The sequence below is a fragment of the Choloepus didactylus genome, chromosome 1, assembly GCF_015220235.1.
Source record: "Choloepus didactylus isolate mChoDid1 chromosome 1, mChoDid1.pri, whole genome shotgun sequence".
Classification (NCBI taxonomy): Eukaryota; Metazoa; Chordata; class Mammalia; order Pilosa; family Megalonychidae; genus Choloepus; species Choloepus didactylus.
In genome coordinates this window covers 78,954,513-78,977,165 of record NC_051307.1, presented here as the reverse complement: position 1 = coordinate 78,977,165, position 22,653 = coordinate 78,954,513, and the positions used below count along the sequence as shown (strand labels likewise).

At 39.4% G+C, this 22,653-nt stretch overlaps 1 protein-coding gene across 6 annotated transcripts in view; it reads left to right on the top strand.

Annotated features, from left to right (window-relative positions):
* The first annotated feature begins 16,012 nt into the window (after positions 1-16,012).
* The window catches only part of CFAP44 (cilia and flagella associated protein 44), a 210,886-nt gene continuing 204,245 nt past the window's right edge, over positions 16,013-22,653 (top strand). For 5 of the 6 annotated variants that reach the window (XR_005216774.1, XR_005216779.1, XM_037835565.1 and 2 more), the window contains exons 1-2: positions 16,013-16,064; positions 22,246-22,353. Coding sequence is in view for 4 of the 6 variants with exons in the window: in XM_037835565.1 (XP_037691493.1) it covers positions 22,251-22,353 (103 nt within the window). In the remaining 2 variants the exon portion in view is untranslated. Of the gene's footprint in view, positions 16,065-18,874; positions 18,928-22,245; positions 22,354-22,653 lie in introns of those variants that run through there. The other variant, XM_037835563.1, reaches the window with a different exon arrangement.

Genomic DNA, 22,653 nt, shown 5'->3' with positions numbered 1-22,653 from the left:
TGTAGAGCTCATGTGTCTAAATGTAGTAGCACTGATTTAATGGTATATTTAGTGTTTGAAATAGAATTGAATACAAGAAGTTGCTATTGGTTTTCCCAACTCTGAGTCAAAGCAGAGTCATTCAGAGCAAGGTCTTTCTTCAAGATACCTGTCTGGCTCTCAGAAACTGGTTTCTACTCTAAATCTTCTTTTTGAATGATCCCCTCCCCTTGGCCCTATGATAGAAATTCTCAAATAGATGTGGGGTGGGAACTTTTTTAAACAATGCCTTTCTTCCCCTTATAGCTGTAAATCACTGTTCTAAAGGAGGTGTCCTTTGCAACTTTCTCTTGGTCCTTTTCATTGAAGTGGTGGCAAAAATGAAAATTATTTTATTCTAGTACCACCAATTTTATTTATGTGAAATCATTTGTAATCATTTTCATTCTTGCAGATTCTTCCATTGGTATTGTACTTTTTGAAACTTAGCATTTAGTAAATAATACCCCATCTGGGAGAAAAACCATTTTAGTGTTACCCCTTTTCTTAATAGTACTGAAATGTCAGTGTATCTGTTTGATTTGTAAATGCATAGTTTTGACATGCATTTTCCTTAATGTTCTCCAAATAGTTGAGTCTGTATTTTTTGCCACCTCTGTTCCTTTGGACTTCAAAAGCTATGATTCTCAACTTGGGGAGCATTTAAAAAACATCAGACAATCTGAGGTATAAGCCCTTGGCATGGTATTTTAAAAGGCTGTTCAAGGCAATTCTAATGTGCAGCCAGGGTTGAGAACCAGTGCCAAAAACTTTTACCACTAGCTCACTGACAACCTATGGGACTGATGTTTAATTATCTATTCTGTTAATATTTATTTTTGTATATAAAATGCAAAAATAGAATGAAAACTCCAAGAACGATAGGTGAGGAGAAGAGAACTTTTTCTTTCCTAAGCCTACTAAGACAGTGCTTCTCAATCATTTAGAATCACCTGGGACCTTTTAAAATCTCCAATGCCCAGGTCTCACCCCAGACCAATTAAATTAGAACCTCTGCACATGAACACCAGTGTTTTATTGTTTTGTTTTTTTTTTGTTTGTTTTATTTTGTTTTAACTCCTCAGATGATTTCAGAGTGCAGCCAAAATTGGGAAGCATTGTGCTAAAGGTATTTATTGCCCCCAAATCATAAATTGGTATACATTTGGTTTTAATTAATAGACTGTCTTGGGGCCCCTGCTTATCAGCTTTCAGAACCATCTGCATCAGTGGGTCTCAAAGTCTGAACTCTGACCAGCAGCATCAGCATTACCTAGGGTACTTGTTGGAAATGAAAATTCTTGGGCTCTACCCCAGTTCTGTTAAGTCAGAAACTCTGACCTATTTTTTTTTTTTTTTTTTTTTTATCATCATTTTATTGAGATATATTCACATACCACGCAGTCATACAAAACAAATTGTACTTTCTATTGTTTACAGTACCATTACATAGTTGTACATTCATCACCTAAATCAATCCCTGACACCTTCATTAGCACACACACAAAAATAACAAGAATAATAATTAGAGTGAAAAAGAGCAATTGAAGTAAAAAAGAACACTGGGTACCTTTGTCTGTTTGTTTCCTTCCCCTACTTTTCTACACATCCATCCATAAACTAGACAAAGTGGAGTTTGGTCCTTATGGCATTCCCAATCCCACTGTCACCCCTCATAAGCTACATTTTTATACAACTGTCTTCGAGATTCATGGGTTCTGGGTTGTAGTTTAATAGTTTTAGGTATCCACCACCAGCTACCCCAATTCTTTAGAACCTAAAAAAGGTTGTCTAAAGTGTGCGTAAGAGTGCCCACCAGAGTGACCTCTCGGCTCGTTTTGGAATCTCTCTGCCACTGAAGCTTATTTCATTTCCTTTCACATCCCCCTTTTGGTCAAGAAGATGTTCTCCATCCCACGATGCCGGGTCTACATTCCTCCCCGGGAGTCATATTCCACGTTGCCAGCGAGATTCACTTCCCTGGGTGTCTGATCCCACGTAGGGGGGAGGGCAGTGATTTCACCTTTCAAGTTGGCTTAGCCAGAGAGAGAGGGCCACATCTGAGCAACAAAGAGGCATTCAGGAGGAGACTCTTAGGCACAAATACAGGGAGGCCTAGCCTCTCCTTTGCAGCAACCGTCTTCCCAAGGGTAAAACTTATGGTAGAGGGCTCAACCCATCAAACCACCAGTCCCCTATGTCTGTGGTCATGTTAGCAACCATGGAGGTGGGGTAGGCGAATACCCCTGCATTCTCCACAGGCTCCTCAAGGGGGCACTACATCTTTTTTTTTTTTTTCCTTGTTTGTCTTTTTTCTTTTTTTTTTTTTTTTAAATTTCCCTTCTTTTTTAAATCAACTGTATGAAAAAAAAAGTTAAAAAGAAAACAAACATACAATAAAAGAACATTTCAAAGAGACCATAACAAGGGAGTAAGAAAAAGACAACTAACCTAAGATAACTGCTTAACTTCCAACATGTTCCTACTTTACCCCAAGAAAGTTACATAATATAGCAACATTTCAGTGAACTTGTTCCTACTACATCCATCAGAAATTAACAGACCATAGTCATTCCTGGGCATCCCCAGAACGTTAAATAGCTTATCTGTTCTTCTTGGATTATTGTTCCCCCTTCCTTAATTGCTCTCTACTGCTAGTTCCCCTACATTCTACATTATAAACCATTTGTTTTACATTTTTCAAAGTTCACATTAGTGGTAGCATATAATATTGCTCTTTTTGTGCCTGGCTTATTTCGCTCAGCATTATGTCTTCAAGGTTCATCCATGTTGTCATATGTTTCACCAGATCGTTCCTTCTTACTGCCGCGTAGTATTCCATCGTGTGTATATACCACATTTTATTTATCCACTCATCTGTTGAAGGACATTTGGGTTGTTTCCATCTCTTGGCAATTGTGAATAATGCTGCTATGAACATTGGCGTGCAGATATCTGTTCGTGTCACTGCTTTCCGATCTTCCGGGTATATACCGAGAAGTGCAATCGCTGGATCGAATGGTAGCTCTATATCTAGTTTTCTAAGGAACTGCCAGACTGACTTCCAGAGTGGCTGAACCATTATACAGTCCCACCAACAATGAATAAGTGTTCCAATTTCTCCACATCCCCTCCAGCATTTGTAGTTTCCTGTTTGTTTAATGGCAGCCATTCTAACCGGTGTTAGATGGTATCTCATTGTGGTCTTAATTTGCATCTCTCTAATAGCTAGTGAAGCTGAACATTTTTTCATGTGTTTCTTGGCCATTTGTATTTCCTCTTCAGAGAACTGTCTTTTCATATCTTTTGCCCATTTTATAATTGGGCTGTCTGTACTATTGTCATTGAGTTGTAGGATTTCTTTGTATATGCAAGATATCAGTCTTTTGTCAGATACATGGTTTCCAAAAATTTTTTCCCATTGAGTTGGCTGCCTCTTTACCTTTTTGAGAAATTCCTTTGAGGTGCAGAAACTTCTAAGCTTGAGGAGTTCCCATTTATCTATTTTCTCTTTTGTTGCTTGTGCTTTGGGTGTAAAGTCTAGGAAGTGGCCTCCTAATACAAGGTCTTGAAGATGTTTTCCTACATTATCTTCTAGGAGTTTTATGGTACTTTCTTTTATATTGAGATCTTTGGTCCATTTTGAGTTAATTTTTGTGTAGGGGGTGAGGTAGGGGTCCTCTTTCATTCTTTTGGATATGGATATCCAACTCTCCCAGCCCCATTTGTTGAAAAGACCATTATGGCTCAGTTCGATGACTTTGGGGGCCTTATCAAAGATCAGTCGGCCATAGATCTGAGGGTCTATCTCTGAATTCTCAATTCGATTCCATTGATCTATGTGTCTATCTTTGTGCCAGTACCATGCTGTTTTGGCAACTGTGGCTTTATAATAAGCTTCAAAGTCAGGGAGTGTAAGTCCTCCCACTTCGTTTTTCTTTTTTAGAGTGTCTTTAGCAATTCGAGGCATCTTCCCTTTCCAAATAAATTTGATAACTAGCTTTTCCAAGTCTGCAAAGTAGGTTGTTGGAATTTTGATTGGGATTGCATTGAATCTGTAGATGAGTTTGGGTAGAATTGACATCTTAATGACATTTAGCCTTCCTATCCATGAACATGGAATATTTTTCCATCTTTTAAGGTCCCCTTCTATTTCTTTTAGTAGAGTTATGTAGTTTTCTTTGTATAGGTCTTTTACATCTTTGGTTAAGTTGATTCCTAGGTACTTGATTTTTTTAGTTGCTATTGAAAATGGTATCTTTTTCTTGAGTGTCTCTTCAGTTTGTTCATTTCTAGCATATAGAAACATTACTGACTTATGTGCATTAATCTTGTATCCCGCTACTTTGCTAAATTTGTTTATTAGCTCTAGTAGGTGTATGGTTGATTTCTCAGGGTTTTCTAGATATAAGATCATATCATCTGCAAACAATGACAGTTTTACTTCTTTTCCAATTTGGATGCCTTTTATTTCTTTGTCTTGCCGGATTGCCCTGGCCAGCACTTCCAGCACAATGTTGAATAACAGTGGTGACAGCGGGCATCCTTGTCTTGTTCCTGATCTTAGAGGGAAGGCTTTCAGTCTCTCACCATTGAGTACTATGCTGGCTGTGGGTTTTTCATATATGCTCTTTATCATGTTGAGGAAGTTTCCTTCAATTCCTACCTTTTGAAGTGTTTTTATCAAAAAGGGATGTTGGATTTTGTCAAATGCTTTTTCAGCATCTATTGAGATGATCAATTGATTTTTCCCTTTCGAGTTTTTAATGTGTTGTAATACATTGATTGTTTTTCTTATGTTGAACCATCCTTGCATGCCTGGAATGAACCCCACTTGGTCATGGTGTATGATTTTTTTAATGTGTCTTTGGATTCGATTTGCAAGTATTTTGTTGAGGATTTTTGCATCTATATTCATTAGGGAGATTGGCCGGTAGTTTTCCTTTTTTGTAGCATCTTTGCCTGGTTTTGGTATTAGATTGATGTTAGCTTCATAAAATGAGTTAGGTAGTGTTCCATTTTTTTCAATGTTTTGAAAGAGTTTGAGTAAGATTGGTGTCAGTTCTTTCTGGAAAGTTTGGTAGAATTCCCCTGTGAAGCCATCTGGCCCTGGGCATTTATTTGTGGGAAGATTTTTGATGACTGATTGGATCTCTTTGCTTGTGATGGGTTGGTTGAGGTCTTCTATTTCTTCTCTGGTCAGTCTAGGTTGTTCATATGTTTCCAGGAAATTGTCCATTTCTTCTACATTGTCCAGTTTGTTGCCATACAGTTGTTCATAATATCCTCTTATAATTTTTTTAATTTCTTCAGGATCTGCAGTTATGTCACCTTTTTCATTCATTATTTTGTTTATATGGGTCTTCTGTCTTTTTGATTTTGTCAGTGTAGCTAGGGGCTTGTCAATCTTGTTGATCTTCTCAAAGAACCAACTTTTGGTGATATTTATCCTTTCTATTGTTTTTTTGTTCTCTATGTCATTTATTTCTGCTTTAATCCTTGTTATTTCTTTTCTTCTACTTGGTTTACGATTGGTTTGCTGTTCATTTTCTAGCTTCTTCAGTTGATCCATTAGTTCTTTGATTTTGGCTCTTTCTTCCTTTTTAATATATGCGTTTAGTGCTATAAATTTCCCCCTTAGCACTGCTTTTGCTGCATCACATAGGTTTTGGTATGTTGTGTTCTCATTTTCATTCGTCTCTATATATTTAGCAATTTCTCTTGCTATTTCTTCTTTAACCCACTGATTGTTTAGGAGTGTGTTGTTTAACCTCCAGGTATTTGTGAATTTTCTAAGTCTCTGATGGTTATTGACTTCTAATTGTATTCCATTGTGGTCAGAGAATGTGCTTTGAATAATTTCAATCTTTTTAAATTTATTGAGGCTTGTTTTATGTCCCAGCATATGATCTATTCTGGAGAAAGTTCCGTGAGCACTAGAAAAGTATGTGTATCCTGGTGATTTGGGATGTAATGTCCTGTATATGTCTGTTAAATCTAATTCATTTATCAGATTGTTTAGGTTTTCAATTTCCTTATTGGTCTTCTGTCTGGTTGATCTATCTATAGGAGAGAGTGATGTGTTGAAGTCTCCCACAATTATTGTGGAAACATCAATTGCTTCCTTTAGTTTTGCCAGTGTTTCTCTCATGTATTTTGTGGCACCTTGATTGGGTGCATAGACATTTACGACTGTTATTTCTTCTTGCTGAATTGCCCCTTTTATTAGTATGTAGTGGCCTTCTTTGTCTCTCAAAACATCCCTGCATTTGAAGTCTATTTTATCTGAGATTAATATTGCTACACCTGCTTTCTTTTGGCTGTAGCTTGCATGAAATATTTTTTTCCATCCTTTCACTTTCAGTTTCTTTGTGTCCCTGTGTCTAAGATGAGTCTCTTGTATGCAACATATTGATGGTTCATTTTTTTTGATCCATTCTGCGAATCTATATCTTTTAATTGGGGAGTTTAATCCATTTACATTCAACGTTAAAACCGTGAAGGCATTTCTTGAATCGGCCATCTTATCCTTTGGTTTATGTTTGCCATATTTTTCCCTCTCTCTATTAATATCCTTTATTGTACCCATACCGAATCTCTTTAGTACTGAACCTTTCTCCAAGTCTCTCTGTCCTGTCTTTGTTTCTCTGTCTGTAGTGCTCCCTTTAGTATCTCCAGTAGGGCAGGTCTCTTGTTAGCAAATTCTCTCAGCAATTCTTTGTCTGTGAAAAATTTAAGCTCTCCCTCAAATTTGAAGGAGAGCTTTGGTGGATAAAGTATTCTTGGCTGGAAATTCCTCTCACTCAGAATTTTAAATATATCGTGCCACTGCCTTCTTGCCTCCATGGTGGCTGCTGAGTAGTCACTACTTAGTCTTATGCTGTTTCCTTTGTATGTGGTGAATTGCTTTTCTCTTGCTGCTTTCAGAACTTGCTCCTTCTCTTCTATGTTTGACAGTGTGATCAGTATATGTCTCGGAGTGGGTTTTTTTGGATTTATTCTATTTGGAGTTCGCTGAGCATTTATGATTTGTGTATTTATGTTGTTTAGAAGATTTGGGAAGTTTTCCCCAACAATTTCTTTGAATACTCTTCCTAGACCTTTACCCTTTTCTTCCCCTTCTGGGACACCAATGAGTCTTATATTCGGACGTTTCATATTATCTATCATATCCCTGAGGTCCATTTCGAGTTTTTCAATTTTTTTCCCCATTCTTTCTTTTATGCTTTCATTTTCCATTCTGTCATCTTCCAGGTCACTGATTCGTTGTTCAACTTCCTCTAGTCTTGTACTATGAGTGTCCAGAATCTTTTTAATTTGGTCAACAGTTTCTTTAATTTCCATAAGATCATCCATTTTTTTATTTAGTCTTGCAATGTCTTCTTTATGCTCTTCTAGAGTCTTCTTGATTTCCTTCATATCCCGTACTATGGTCTCATTGTTCATCTTTAGTTCTTTGAGTAGCTGCTCTAGGTGCTGTGTCTCTTCTGGTCTTTTGATTTGGGTGCTTGGGCTTGGGTTATCCATATCGTCTGGTTTTTTCATATGCTTTATAATTTTCTGTTTTTGGCCTCGTGGCATTTGCTGAACTTGATAGGGTTCTTTTAGGGTTTGTAGACCAGTTGAAGTCCTTATCTCTAATTTATCAGATCTACAGCTTCGTGGAGTACACTTTCTCTAACTAACCAGCAGGTGGCGTCCACGAGCCACCTGTTCTCCACAAGCCAGATCTCCCCTGCTTAGCCTTTTTGGTGAGTGGGGGAGTGAGTCTTGTGGGGCCCAATTGGTGTACCAAGCTTGCATGTGTAGTTGGTGTTGCCTGCCCTGTATGTGGGGCGTGTTTCTGGGCAGTCGGGGAGGGGGGGTGGCCCTAACAATCAAATCTCCCTGATGATCCTAGAGTTTTAAAGCTGCTGCAATAGTCTAATCCTTCAGTTCAGTCCTGCCACAGTTTGTCTCTGCCACTGACCCACAAGTCTTTGGTATTGGCGTATGGCTCCTGAGACTTGCAAGTGGGCCCCTCTTCCAGGCTGTGCACCCCGGGTCCTCTGTTGAGGGATGACTGTGCTATGTCACAGGTGAGTGCCATCCCCCCAGGGCAGTTCTGGGCTGCTGGGCTGTGTAGGGAGGCTCCCAGTCTGCTCAAATGATGGCTGAATGGGGCTTTGTTAATTCACACTGCTCCACCTTCCCAGCTCTGGGACAATCAGCTGAGGTTGCAGGGAAGGCTAATGTCCACGCCCAGTTTTGTGGTGTGTGCCTGTTATTTGAAGCACTTCCGTCACACTGGTTTGTCTGGGGCAGCTCTGGGCTATGGGGCTGGCGATGGGCAGGAGTGTTTCCTGTCCACCAGGATGGTGGCTGTGAGCGGACACCCCCCTTTTCTTGGGAAGTTGTGTTGTTTAGTGAATTTTCTCAGCCACTGGATTATTGCCTTTTGTCTCAGAGCTCTCTTAGTTCTGCTCTTGACTTGATGTGCCCAAATTGCAATTCTTTGAAGCTTTCTGTATTGAGCTTCTTAGAGTAATTGTTTTAGAAAAAGCAAAAAGGATTTAAAAAAAAAAACGGCCCTCCTCAGAGATCTAATGGGTTATTGAAATGCTAATAGACAAAGCAACCAGGGCCATTAAGGAAAGGTGCACAGGGCAGAGAGATCAGCTTTGCTTCGGGATTTGCATATGCGCCTCAAGGCCTGAGCTCCGCCCTTCCCCTTTCTGTGTTCACCAGAACTCCAAAAATCCTCTGCTTTTATTTTGGAGTTTTTCGTGTTGTTTTTTTTCTATGCCTGTCTCCTCTCTGCTGGGCTGGCTGCTCTCAGAGTCTCTGGTGTCTGGTCTCAGTCTATCTATGGTTGGAGTTTGAATCAGTAGAATGAGTTTCCGATAAGAGCAGCCACTGCAGTTCTCCCTTCTCCTTCCCGGAGCTGACAGCCCATCCTCCCCTGGGACTGAGCCTGGCAGGGAGGGGCGCGGGTCCCCTGGCCGCAAAAACTTACAGATTTTGCTGATCTCAGCAGTTCCACGTTTTCATGAGTGTTGTATGAAGTATGCCCAAAGACAGATTGCTCTGTGGTGTCCAGTCCACGCAGTTCCTGGCTTTTTACCTACTTTCCTGGAGGAGTAACTAAAACTTACAGCTCATCAGTCTGCCATCGTGCCCCGCCTCTCTGACCTGTTTTAATAAGCAGTCCAGGTGATTCTGATGTATCCTGAAGTGTAAACATCACTGAGCTATGGCATTGCGGAGGGGTGATCTCCATTATATGTGACTGATACTCCATTTGTATTCACTTTTAACAGTCCAGGCTGAGATACTTGTGTTTCTTGTGTTTAGACTCAAGTTTTCAGATAGCATATGCCTTCTCCAATATGCTCCCAAAAGCTTATAATCAGTTTCTAAACTTTAATAAAAATTATAGATCTCCAAATTGTAGCTTAGGAGAGTAACTAGATTGATAATTAAATTCTCAGTTGTGATATAATCATCCCTTCAGTGCACAATGAAATCATTTGGATTAGCAGAAGTTTGTAATAATTTGACCGTTTACTAAATGCCAGGCACTGTTCTAGGCACTTCATATGACTTCATAACATCCTTATGAGGTAGGCATTATTTTTCTCATTTTGCGCAAAAGGAAATTGAAGCACAGGAAGGTTAAGTACTTTCTCTAGGCCACACAGCTGGAGAGTGGTGGCATTGGAATGGGAACATTCTTCCTCCAGAGCCTGTGCACTTGCTCTTGCACTTAATCATTATGCTATGCTGCTTTTCAATGCAGACTAAACATCTTATTCTTATGGTGTTTGTCATTTGGAGGTATTAATAATAATAGCTACTCTGTATTGAGTCATTACTGTGGCAGACATTGTGCTAAGCTGCAGTTATCACTATCCTGTTTAAATCTCACAGTAGCCCTATGAGTTGAGGTGTTTAACACCTCTCCACCCTTTTTACAGATGAGGAACCTGAGTCCTAGAGAAGTAATTTGCCCAATGTCAGAAAACTTGTAAAAGGTAAAGCCAGGAGTTGAAGCTCTAGCTTCACATGGTTTATGAAAGCTACTATAGCACAGTGGGTAAGAGAGCAAGTAATTGCACCAGAAGGCTTGGACTCAGATATCATTTCTGCCACTTACTAGCTGTGTACTTCGGGCAAATTACATGAACTAATCTTTCCCATTTGAAAGAGATAATGATGTATATTCTTTATAGAATTAAGGAATTAAGTGAGGTGAATGTATGTAAATGTTCTTGGGACAGGGCCTGACTCACAATAAGCACTCAGTAATGTCAAATGCCAAATTTTGTGTATAAATAAATACACTATTTCCTCTGTTTTCCAGATTTTGTAGATACTCTGTAGTAAATTTATTTTGCTCTTTCTCAGATTAACTACTGAACCCAGTGTTGTAAATTTAGAGGCATTTCTCCTGAAAAAATGTTCAGAGGTTGAAGAAAAAAACATAATAAGCATATTTTTTGAAAATGGAATTAACATATTGTTTAACATGTTTTCTGACTTTATTTAGACACCCTAGAGGTACCATTAGTTAATGTTCCAGTTTGCTAATGCCGTTATGCACAATTACTAGCAATGGATTGGCTTTTATAAAGGGAGTTTATCTGGTTACAAATTTACGGTCCTAAGGCCATCAAAGTGTCCAAACTAAGGCATCAACAAGAGGATACCTTCACTGAAGAATGGCCGATGATGTCTGAAACACCTGTCAGCTGGGACCGCACGTGGCTGGCATCTGCTGTTCCTTTGGTCCCAGGTTGTGTTTCAAAATGATGTTCTCCAAAGTGTCTCTGGTCTTGTCTGCATCTCCATGCATCTCCAAGCATCAGTGTCAGCTTCCAAGCCTCTCTCCAAAAGTCTCCCCCAGCTGCTCTTGGGGCATTTTGCCCTTTCTTAGCTTTTCCAGAGCAAACTCTGGGCCAGCATCTCAAAGTGCCAGCAAGCGTCTCTTAAGCATCAGTGTCAGCAGTGTCTGGGCCTGGAGCTCTCTGAAGTAGTTCAGTGAGCTAATCAAAACCTACCCTGAATGGGTGGGGTCAAATCTCCATGGAAACATTCAATCAAGAGGTATCACCCACAGTTGGGTAAGGAGTCACATCTCCATGGAAACAACCTAATCCAAATATCCCACAAGATTGGATTAAAACATGGCTTTTGGGGGAACATAATATATCCAACCAGCACAGTTAACAAGAATAATGACTTACTTCTTTTTGTCCTGGAGAATACTTGACTAAAGAGAACATTTCAATATCACCAAAAAATGCATGGTGTAAAGTTTTTAGAAAATTATTGTGTAAGATTGTGGAAACCTATAAACACAAACCATATTGCAACCAGTTTTTTTTCCATCAACTTTATTGAGAAATAATTTATGTGCAACAAACTGTATCCATTTAAAGAAAACAATTCATTGACTTTTGACAGTTGTAATGCATATTGAAACTACCACCCAAATCAAGACAATTTATTAGGTTTCTTGAGAGAAACAGAACTAATAGGGTTTGTGTGTGTTTGGGGGGGGGGGTGGTTAGAGAGAGAGGAGAGGGAGAGAGATTTATTATTGGAATTGGCTCACACAACCATGAAATTGGCGAGTCCAAATTCTGTAGGTCAGGCTGCAAGCTGGAAACTTTGAAAAAGGTGATTCTGAAATCTGGCACACTTGAACTCTCATAGGCAGGAAACTTGAATGAAGATAAAGTTGTATTCTCCACGAGAAGCTGTCTAGCTGAAGAAAAGGCAGAAATTGTTCTGACTTCTGAAATCCTCAGTTCTTGCTGTAAGACCTCCAATTCATTGAAAGAGGAGACTATCATTGCTGAGGGCAATGTCCTTTGTTGGTTGTGGAGGCAATCAGCCTTGGATGCAATCAACTAACTAATGATGTAAATCTATCTAGGAAATACCCTCACAGTAACAATTAGACCAGTGCTTGCTTGACCAAACTATTGGATACCAAAATGTAGCCAAGTTAACACATGAAATTTAACCATCATAGTCACCCCTTGTCAACTTGGCACCCGTACATATCTCCTTAAACCATACTAAATCTGCACATAAAGACAATAAGTCATACTTTGGCTTAACGTAATACAACTGTTCCATGTATAAATAAAAAATACACTAACCCTTTTCCTAGAAGATGGAAGTCTTTGGATGATATTCACTTTTATGGTAAGGGGATAAGAGAGGAAAGAAAAAGCTTTATGTGTATATACAAACAGGTAACAAAATAAGGACTGTCATAACAATGACAGTTCTTGTTTCTGAAACTGGTCACATGGTCATAGCTGGTATTCATACCTACCCTCTTCCATTTCCCATTCCATATTCCCTTTACCCTCAGCAGCCACCTTAGCTGGTTGTGGTTCTTTGTCTGGTAGAATGACCCAAACCTTCATTCCTAAAGTGTCTGGACCATTAGTAGTCCTGCCTGGGTTGGATTATTGAAGTTTTTTCCGTTGACTTTAATCACAGAGCATGGTAGTACTAAGAGATGTCCCAAGGGATCTCTTGTACTCCAGACATACTCTTCTTTAAGTCCATTTTGTAGTAGCAGTCTAGTTCCTTCTTGGTAATCAGGATCATCTAGCCAATATAGTAACTCCCTTCTTTGCCTCTTGATTCAGAGACATGAGGATACCAAAGAGGCCAGGTGGTAGTTTTAACTTCTAGTTCAGTGGAATCATTGCTGTGTCTCTTGGTAGAAGCATTCCTCCCCTTGGAACTAAGACCAGCAGAGCATGTCTTTTGATTCAGGGACAGTAATCAAAAATTTCCTGGTAGGTTACTAGGGGTATTAGTGAATGATGCAGCTCCCATTTATATACCCCTTGATTCCTGGACCCACAAATGCTGGCTAAGAGAAACAGCACCATAGATTAGATGCTGATTTAGAACATATACACCTTCCTGGAGAACATTGCCCCAGCCCTGCAAGGTATTGTAACCCAGTTGGCACCATAATTGAGTCTTTAAATGGCCATTCCACTGTTCTGTCAATCCAGTTGCTTCAGAATGATGGGAAGCAAGTTAAGACCAGTAAATTCCATGGGCATGGAATTGCCACACATCATTAGCTGTGAAGTGAGTTCCTGGATTGGAAACAATACTGTGTGAAATGCCATATTGGTGGATAAAGCATTCTGTGAGTCTGTGGTGATAGTTCTGGTAGAAATATTGTATGAATGGCAAGTCTGTATCCAGTGTATGGGTCTATTTCAGCAAAAGGAAAATGCCACTCCTTTCCTAATGGAAGTGGTTCAATATAATAAACCTTCCAGCACCAGATAGCAGGCTGACCACATTGAGGAATGGTGCCATAACAAGTTCTGAGTGTTGCGTTCTGGCAGAGTGGCACTCAGCAGTGGCTATAGCCAGGTCAGCCGTGGTGTGTGGAAATCCATGTTTGAGCATAAACTCCCTTCCTACCACCATGGCTACTGTGTTCATGAGCCCATTGTGGCTAGAGTAAAAGGCTGACTGGTAACCACAGAATGAGTCATCGTAAGAACTTGATTGTTAAAATCCTCCTCTTTTCTGATGAGCATTCACATGGAACACAAATATCTTCATATTTTTCACCCATTCAGAAGTCTCCTATGCTTCTCTTCCATGCCATTTTCTGTCACCAATTTTCCAATCATGTTCCTTCATCATCCTATACAAATGCATCTCTGGCCATTTCTCCTTCCAAGCAAAATGAACAACCAGGTGCACTGCTCAAAGTTCTGCCCACTAGGAGGATATACCTTCACCACTGTCCTTCACGAATATCCCAGAAAGGGGCTGTAGTGCTGTAGCTCTCCGCTTTTAGGTGGTGCCTGCATATTGTAAACCAGGTTCAAGTTTCTCTTCCTCAGTCAGCTGATCATAGGACACTCCCCAGTAGGCTAAAGTTGTGGGCTGGGAAAGACAAGGTAATGGGGCAGAAATGGGGGGCATGAGCATTTGGGCTACTTCCTCATGTAACTTGTGCTTTCAGGGCCTGCTTGAGCCCAGACTTGTATATGCCACTTCCATTTAATGATGGAATGTGGCTGTGCACACCCAGTTTCATGGCTTGGTGGGTCGGTCAACACCCAGTTCATGATGGGCATCTCAGGTCTTATGGTAACTTTGTTTAATAGCTTGGCCCATGGTTAAGTGTTTGGTCTCTACTAAGGCCCAGTAGCAGGCCAAAAGCTATTTCTCAAAAGAAGAGTCATTATCTGGAGAGGATGGCAGGGCTTTTCTCCAAAATCTGAAGGTCTGTGCTGTGATTCTCCTATAGGGACCTGATAGAGGCTCCAAGTTTATCTAGTTAATTCTGATAATGATTGAGACTGGCATGCTAACCACTGGGAGTGGGATCTATGCCCAGGTTTTTGGGGAGAATTTGGTTGCCACTGCCAGAGTGAGAAAAGGCCCCAGGGAGAAGCCAGATGCCAGTGGAAACCTGGAAGAGAAAGAGAAGACATTGCCTTGTGATGGGAAAGCCAAGGAACCCAAGGATTGCCATCCAGTCAGAGCGCAAATGACCCCGGCAGGAAGCAAACCTTCCAGTTAACCCCTTGATTTGGACTTCTGTCTTCTGAAACTGTGAGTCAATAAATTCCTGTTTCTTAAGCCAACCCATTGTTTGGTATTTATCATAGCGGCTTGGCGAACTAAGAAACAACATCTGTCATCCCCTGAAGTTTTCTTGTGCTTCTTTGCAGGGTATCTCTCCCTTTGTCCCTGACCTTAGGCAACCACTGATGGACTTTATGTCACTATAGATTTGTTTGCATTTTATGTAAATGAAATCAGACACTATTACTATTTTGCGGCTGTCTTCTTTAATTTATTATAATTATTTTAAGATTCATCCATGTTGTGTGTATCAGTTTCTTCCTTTTTATTGCTGAGTAGTATTTCAGTGTATGAAAATTCATTGTATGAATGTTTACCCATTCACTTGTCAATGGACATTTGGGTTCTTTCCAGTTTGGGGCTATTGTGAATAAAGTTGTTAATATACAAGTCTTTGTGTGAACATAAGTTTTGTTTCTCTTGGGCAAATACCTTGGAGGTGGGATGACTTGATCTATGTTTAACTCTTTAAGAAACTGCCAGTTTTCCAAAGTGGTTGTGCCGTTTTTACATTCCCAACAGCAGTGTAGGAGTGTTCAAGTTGCTCTACATGCTTGTCACATTTAGTGTTGCCAGTCTTTTAAATTGTACCCATTTCAGACTGGGTGTGTAGTGGTATGCATTGTGTTTTACATTTCTCTGATGCTTAACGATATTAAGCATCATTCCACCCGAGTATTGACCATTCAGATGGTGAGGTATCCAAATATTTTGCCCATTTAAAACATTGGATTGTTAGTTTTCTTCTTGAATTGTACGAGTTCTTTATGTATTTTTAAACAGTGTTTTGTAACCAACAGCATTAATTTAGGTGCTTAAGAAATCAGTACGAACATTGTACCACAGAGCCGTTGAAGAACAAACCTATAAACCTAGAAATCTGTCAAGCTAGGCCTATACTTTGTCAGTCCTCAGCATCCTGCAACCAAGGAGCCCAGGACATTAAACGTTATTTACTCTTAAAAGCCAACTGAAATAAGAATTTTTTAAAAACCGCTATACATCTTTTTTATTGAAGCTATCAAGTTTCCCACCGTTACCCAGGATTCTTAAAATCGGAGGTAAAACAACACAGGGTCATTTTGTATTATAGGGCAGGTGTCTTCGAAAATATTCAGGAGTCATTTATCAACATTCTTTAGCGTATAATAAACAAGTAAAATGTTGGGTTTTTCTGTTTGGCTTTGAACGCGAATAAATGCCGGCGAACGTCCGGAACAGAGACTGGCCATGCTGAGGTTCGCAGTTGCACCGCGGACGAATCTCCCCAAAGACCATGCGCTCCCTGTGGCGCATGCGCATTCCCTTCCGCCCTCAGGGAGGTGGAGTGGCGTTGCCGTGGTTACCGCAGTAAACGGAGGCCTCCGGCAGATGCAGTAAGTAGGAAAGCAGGGTGGCGGTCAATGCTTAAGGTAAGTTTAAAACGCAGCGGTCCGACAGCTCCCACAACTTCCGTCTTAAAATCTAGTAGCAAGACAGAGACAGCGGTGAGCCCCTCTTGGACTTTTCTTACGCCGCACCAGTGTTCTCCAGGCTTGGTTTGCTGGTCCATGTATCTTCGTACTCCCTACAGTTCAGTTCAGTTCAACAAAATTTAGACCGACGAGCATACACAGGCGTGGAGCTAGACACTGTGGGTACAAAGTGGGCACAGTTTCTGGTCTCAAGGAGCTCATAATTTGGCCGGGGCCGAAGATAGCCGGACACAGCAGGCATACGAGTTAGACCGAACTAATCCAGAAGCAGGGAGTCTGGTGGGGAAGTCTGGGCTGTGGGGTTAAATAAGCCACCCGCCCCACACTTCGGTATGTGACACTCGACAAGTTGATCACTCTGTACCTCAGTTTCCTCATCTCTAAAAAGGAAGATGTTGTAATGCTTACATCATGAGGTTCTTGTTACAAGCAAATAGAATAATGCAAGTAAAGCACATGTAGAGCACACAAAATAGGTACTCAGTAAATGTTTCGTGAACAGGCAAACATATAGCGGCATAAAACTACTCAGCGTATCCTGGCGATGGTGAGTTGTTCAGGATGACCACTGCAAAGACATTTTAAGGAGGAGAAGGGGATAGTGAGGGAATGGGGAAAGAGTGACGGGAAATGATCAAGGTCCTGTGATGAAATCTTTGTGCTATGCCAAGGAAACTGAGCTTTTATTCTCTGGAAATAAGAAGCCATTAAAGATTTTTAAACAAGAACAGTGACACATTAAAAGCTGTTTTCAGAAAACACAAGAAGCAGAGTAGAGATAAAATTAAAGACGGGAGAGAGACTGTTGTAATAGTAGGGGTGAGACACAATGAGAACCAGAACTGGGGTGATGACAGTGGGCACAGAAGGGAAAGAATGAATTTGAAAGGCTTAATAACAGGATATTGATAACAGAACTTGGAAACCAATTGCATGAGTTGGATGATGGGGGAGGGATTCAGAGAGTAATTGTGCTGCTTTCTTATCTGTAAAATTATGGTAATAATAGTACTTACTTCACAGGATTGTTTTGAAAAATATATATGAGATAATATGTATAGAATTCCTAGAACTATTTGACATGTGGTAAACATTCAGTAAACATGAGTTATTATTATTCTCTCAGCAACTATATTTCACATTGCAGATTAAAAACTGAGAGTCTGTTTTATATATCAGTCTCTTGTGGGTCTTAACATGACCAGCTCTCAAACACTACTGAGACTGAGTATCTGGACATGTGAAGGTCAAGACCAGACCCTGGACTCTGGTGAATTAATCAGGGTAATATGACTTTGGGGTGCACTCTGCCTTCTTCGGGCAACATAACCCTCTGTATTACTGTGGATTATGATTTTCTTTTTCCTTTACAGTTCACTCCAACTGGGCAGTCTACCTAATGAGTTAGTTACCAGAGTTAGCCATAGGTTGGACCAATGAGATAAATTTAGTGAAATGAGATTTAAGATAGTCCTGCAAATTAGACTCCAGACCTAGTAGTTGAGTTGCATAAAGATAGGACATGGTTAAGAAAACACAAAGTTTAGTGATTCTAGTTTGTTACAAATTGATTGTGATGAGTCAGTATATGGTACCCCCCCCCCCAAAAAAAGAAAGAAAATGTAATCTTAGGCTGCCTTAAATGAAGTACAACACCCCTGAGAAGAGAAATGATAGTCCCTTTCTTCTGGAAAGTATCCAGATCCTACAATGACGATGCAAAATTGGAAGGTATGTATTATGCATTGAGAATTAACTACTTAAGCTATCAGGATGATAAAAAGACTTGAAACTATGTAATTGAAGAACAATTGAAAGACTTGGGATTCTTCATATGGGAAAAGAGAAGATCTGGGGAGAAATGAGAGCCAGCTACAGTTATTTGTGTGACTACAGTACACAGAAAAACTTGTTCTGTGTGTTCCCAGAAGAAAAAATGGCCAAGTAGATCCAAATTTCAGGGAGGCAGATTTCAGCAAAAGTAGAGCTGAGCAGCAATGGAGTGGGCTCATTCCCCAATGAAATGTTTAAACTGAAGATGATTGATCATCTCTAAAAGTGTTCATTTATTTATTCACTTATTCAGGAATTCGCTATACATTCTTCCATTCAAGCATTTTATATCAAGTACCTATTTTGTGCCAGACCCCGTTCTTAAACCTCACTATATTAACTCATTGAGATCTCAAAACAGGCTTATAAAGTAAGTATTGCATTTTGCAGATGAAAAATACTAAGACATGGAGAAATTAAGTACTTATTTAATATCTCACAATTAGCAAGAGGAAGAAGGAGGAGTTAAACCCTTTTGGTCTGAATCTGTAGCTCAAATGCTCACTCAGTCTAATCAGTACACTAGTCTGCCTTTCTCTGGTACTAGGCTAGATATTGTAGATATGTGACCTCTATTGGTTAGCTGATTAGAACACAACTGTGGTGGTGTGAAGCTGTATGTACCCCAGAAAAAATTTTTTAAATCTAATCCACTCCTGTGGTTATAAACCCGTTGGGAATAGGACCTATTGATGAGATTGCTTCAGTTAAGGTGTGTCTCTCCTTAGGTTGGGTTTTAATCCTGTTACTGGAGTCCTTTATAAGAAAATAAACCCAGACACACAGAAAGCCATGGAAGCAAGAAGCTGAAATCAGTGAAACCCAGAGGAGAAGGGAGAGAACAGCAGATGCTGCCATGTGACTTGCCATATGACAGAGGAGCCAAGAATCACCAGCAGTCAGTCTTCGGGAAGAAAGCATGGCCTTGATGATGCCTTGATTTGGACATTTTTCTGGCCTCAAAACTGTAATTGAATAAATTCCCATTGTTTAAGCCAACCCATTTCATGGTATTTGCTAGAGCAGCCTAGGAAACTGAAATAACTAAGACCTCTTTCAGCCCTGGATTTCCATGATCATATGAAATGAGTCAACTGTATTAAAAGAATATCTAGTAAAAACAGTAAAAACAATTATTTTGGAGTCCTACTAGGTGCTTAATATAAACCCACAGTTTTTAACCCTGGTGCACAAAAGAATGACTGGGGTGCTCTTAAAAAATATTGACATTCCCATTTCCTATTAAACCAATTCCAATTAGAATTTCTGGGGGTAAGACCCTGATGTCCTAATAGTGGTATGTTTAAAAATTTTCCAAGTGCTTCTAGAGTGCAGCTAGAGTTGAGAACTAAGTCTATAAAAGGTCTTATTTAATACTTAAAACTACTCTGATTACCCCCATTCTACAAATCAAAGGACTAACAGGTTAAAGAACATTTCTTGGCACAGCTGGAATGTGAAACCAAGTCTCTCTGCTCCAAAGCCCATACTTTTCTCACCAGTTTACAATGCAACTTTCCAATCCCTGATCTCTTCGTTATAAAAATCCAAAACCTTATTGCACCTCACCAATTAAACTGCTAACTTATAAGAAGATAAACCCTTATGACCCCCCAAAAAACTAAGAACAGATCCCAGTATTTATTGTCCAGTATTGCTAGTTCAGAATATTGCTAGGGCAGATTCCTTGGGTTCCAGTATTTTCTTCCACACTGTACAAAACCAGAACCTCCAGAAAAGAATGCAGTCCTGCTGACATCTTGATTTTGACCTTGTGAGAATCTAGGCAGAGAACCAGCTGAGCCACACTTTGCCCAGACTTCTGACCCATAGTAACTGTGAGATAATAATGAGTATTATTTTAAGCCACTAACTTTGTGGTAATTTGTATGATAGCAATAGAAAACTAAATACCTATATATAGAATGAAATGTTATTGAAAGTTGCAGACTAAAAATTCCCGTTTAGTTCTCAACTGGTTAGTAACAGTAGAATATCAGTTCAATTTTGTTGACAAACCCAGTAACCACCTTTCCTCCACGTTCAGGGCCTGCATATAGCAGTTAGAGAGTAGTTCTCTTCCAGTTTCTTAAATGTTGATTTTATCAAGAAAACCTTTATAGTTACCACTTCAGTCATAAATATCAGATCATTGTAGCTCTGGCCAACTTCAGATGGATCTGAATCAGTGATTTAGAAGAGAACTATATTTTGAGACTATATTGAAAGAGAATTGTTGATTTCTTCTTCCTAGATTGTAAACTATTTAAGGTCAGGGGCTGTGTATTTCTGATCTTTTTATTTTCTGCAGTACCTGGCATAATACTATTTGCATATACGTATGTGCAATAGTTTTAAGAATTGAATTGAATTAAATTTTGAAGACTCTTGAAAGCAAAGGAGAAGATGGCATTTAGGTATATTTGTAACTATCTGAACAATTTTATCCAAACTGTATGGTAATCTCCAACCAAGCTGCAATAATTAGCAGTGCCTTGTACAATTCTTTTTTTTTTTTTTCTTTTAATCAGTGACTCACTATAGACATAGAAAGCAAGGCTGTGTGTTCAAAATGGGAAGGAATAGGAAATGTATTAGATGATAGAATTTGGATTTTATAATATTTTGTTACTAAAATTTTTCTATTGTTTGATTCCTAACCACCATCACCACTCCCAACCCTAATGGACATTTATTCTACAATCAGTTTAAAAAAAAAAGACGAGAGAGAGAGAAATGGAGAGAGGGATGGGAGGGAAGGAGGGAGGGGAGGGAGGAAGGAACCTACAGCAACTAAACACACACTTTTTAAAAGGGAAAAAATTGTCTTGGTAGCCCAGAACAATGGCTCCAAAGTACTGAAGACAAAATTTAATACATGATTATCATGTTAGGGCATATCTGTCTTGATAATAGTTTATAGGAAAAACATTTGGATATACTATAGTCTCCCAAATCAGGAGAAAGCATCATTATGATGTCACTGCCAAAGACAATAAATGGAATGAAATCCGGTGTCCCATTGGAGGGAGGAAACAGTCATACTGCACTCTTCATTGATTGTATGGTGTACGTCATATCTGCTTTTGGCATGCTAGTTTATCTTCAGAGGTCAGGAAGGTATAGTAATACACTGGTTTAATTAATCCTCATAGCTACTTTATAAGTTGTTTATTTCTTCATTCTCATTTTAAATTGAGGACTTGATGTAAGTTTAATTAGCAAGTCATATGGCAAAACTGTGATTCAAACACTGATCTATTTCTAAGTAGAACTGCTGTTCTATGCTGCTTGCCAGCCACACCACAGAGGAAGATACATGGAATGTTTAGCATGGAGAAGTAAAGACTTAAAAGAAAGATATAGTGGGTGTTTGCAAATACATGAAGAGCTGAAATATAGAGAAAGGGCAGAGAAAACCTGTTGTGTCCACTCCCTTCTTAAAAAGCCTTCAACAGCTTTCAATTGCTTTAGAAATAAAGTCTAAACTCTTTAACAAAGCTTACAGGTCCTGCCTCCTCTTCAGCATCCATTTCACTTTCCCACTCTAGCAGTAGACTGCTGTCAGTTCTCCAAATATGCAACTGTCTCTGATGTTCCCTCTGCCTAAAAACTCCTTCCCATTCTATGCCTGGTCAATTCCCACTCATCACCCATGTCTCAAATACCTCTTCCCTAGCCCCAGACATGGTCTCTTGCTAGACATGCTCATGGTATCCTATTCCTTCCTTTTTGTAACACTCACTGTATTTTAATTGCTCGTTTAATGTCTGTCGTTCATGCTAAAAGACAGGCACCAAAAAGGTAGAGACCATATTTCTCTTGTCAGTATCATTAATCTAGTTCATAACACACATAAGGCTTGCTACCAAGTAGGTGCAACTCAACAAACATTTTTAAATTGCAATTAATCAGGAATACTAGAGGAATCTGATAGTGGGAATTTGATAGATGGAGAGGGGAGATGGAAGGAAGGATGGCAAAGGGTTAATTTTAGTAAACGAAATGTTTGAGGAAAAGACAGATATAGGAGTTGTGTTTCACCATAGGCCTCTGGAAAACTAGGGAGCCCCACAATGACAAGTATGCCTGGAAAAAGGAACTTGTGACTACATTTTGCTGTTTTGCAGAATTCCCTCTTGTTGTTTGAAATCATCTCTGGTACTGTGCAAACAGAATTAACAACACACATAGTGCTGGGTGCTTGTGGATTTATTTGGGGAAAAAAATCTGTTAAAGATTTTACAGCATTAAGTCTTTTTCTGTCTCAATTTTGCCTTTATAGAGGAAATGAAGGAACCAGATAATCATGACATGAATGGGGAGAAATCAGATAAATCAAAGAGTACCTCTGGAAGACAGTCTCAGAAGTCTTCTAAATCTGGGTCAAAATGTAAGTGAAGGTTATAATATATACTTATGTCTCTTCTTATTAAAAATAGTTAAAATAATTTTTGAAGAGGGCATATCTGAATTTATAAAACAGAATTGGTTTACTTGTTTAATTCTTTTACTAATCTTAAAGCTCAATCTCCTTAAGAGCATACTTGTGTTTTAATCATTATTTTATCTCTAACTCCTGGCACATAGAAGTTACTGTCATCTCTGTGGTGAGATGGGCTGTTTTGCAAATCTAATCCTTTTCTCTCCCAGGAGATCTAAGTTTTCAATGGAATTTTCTAATAGAGTGTAT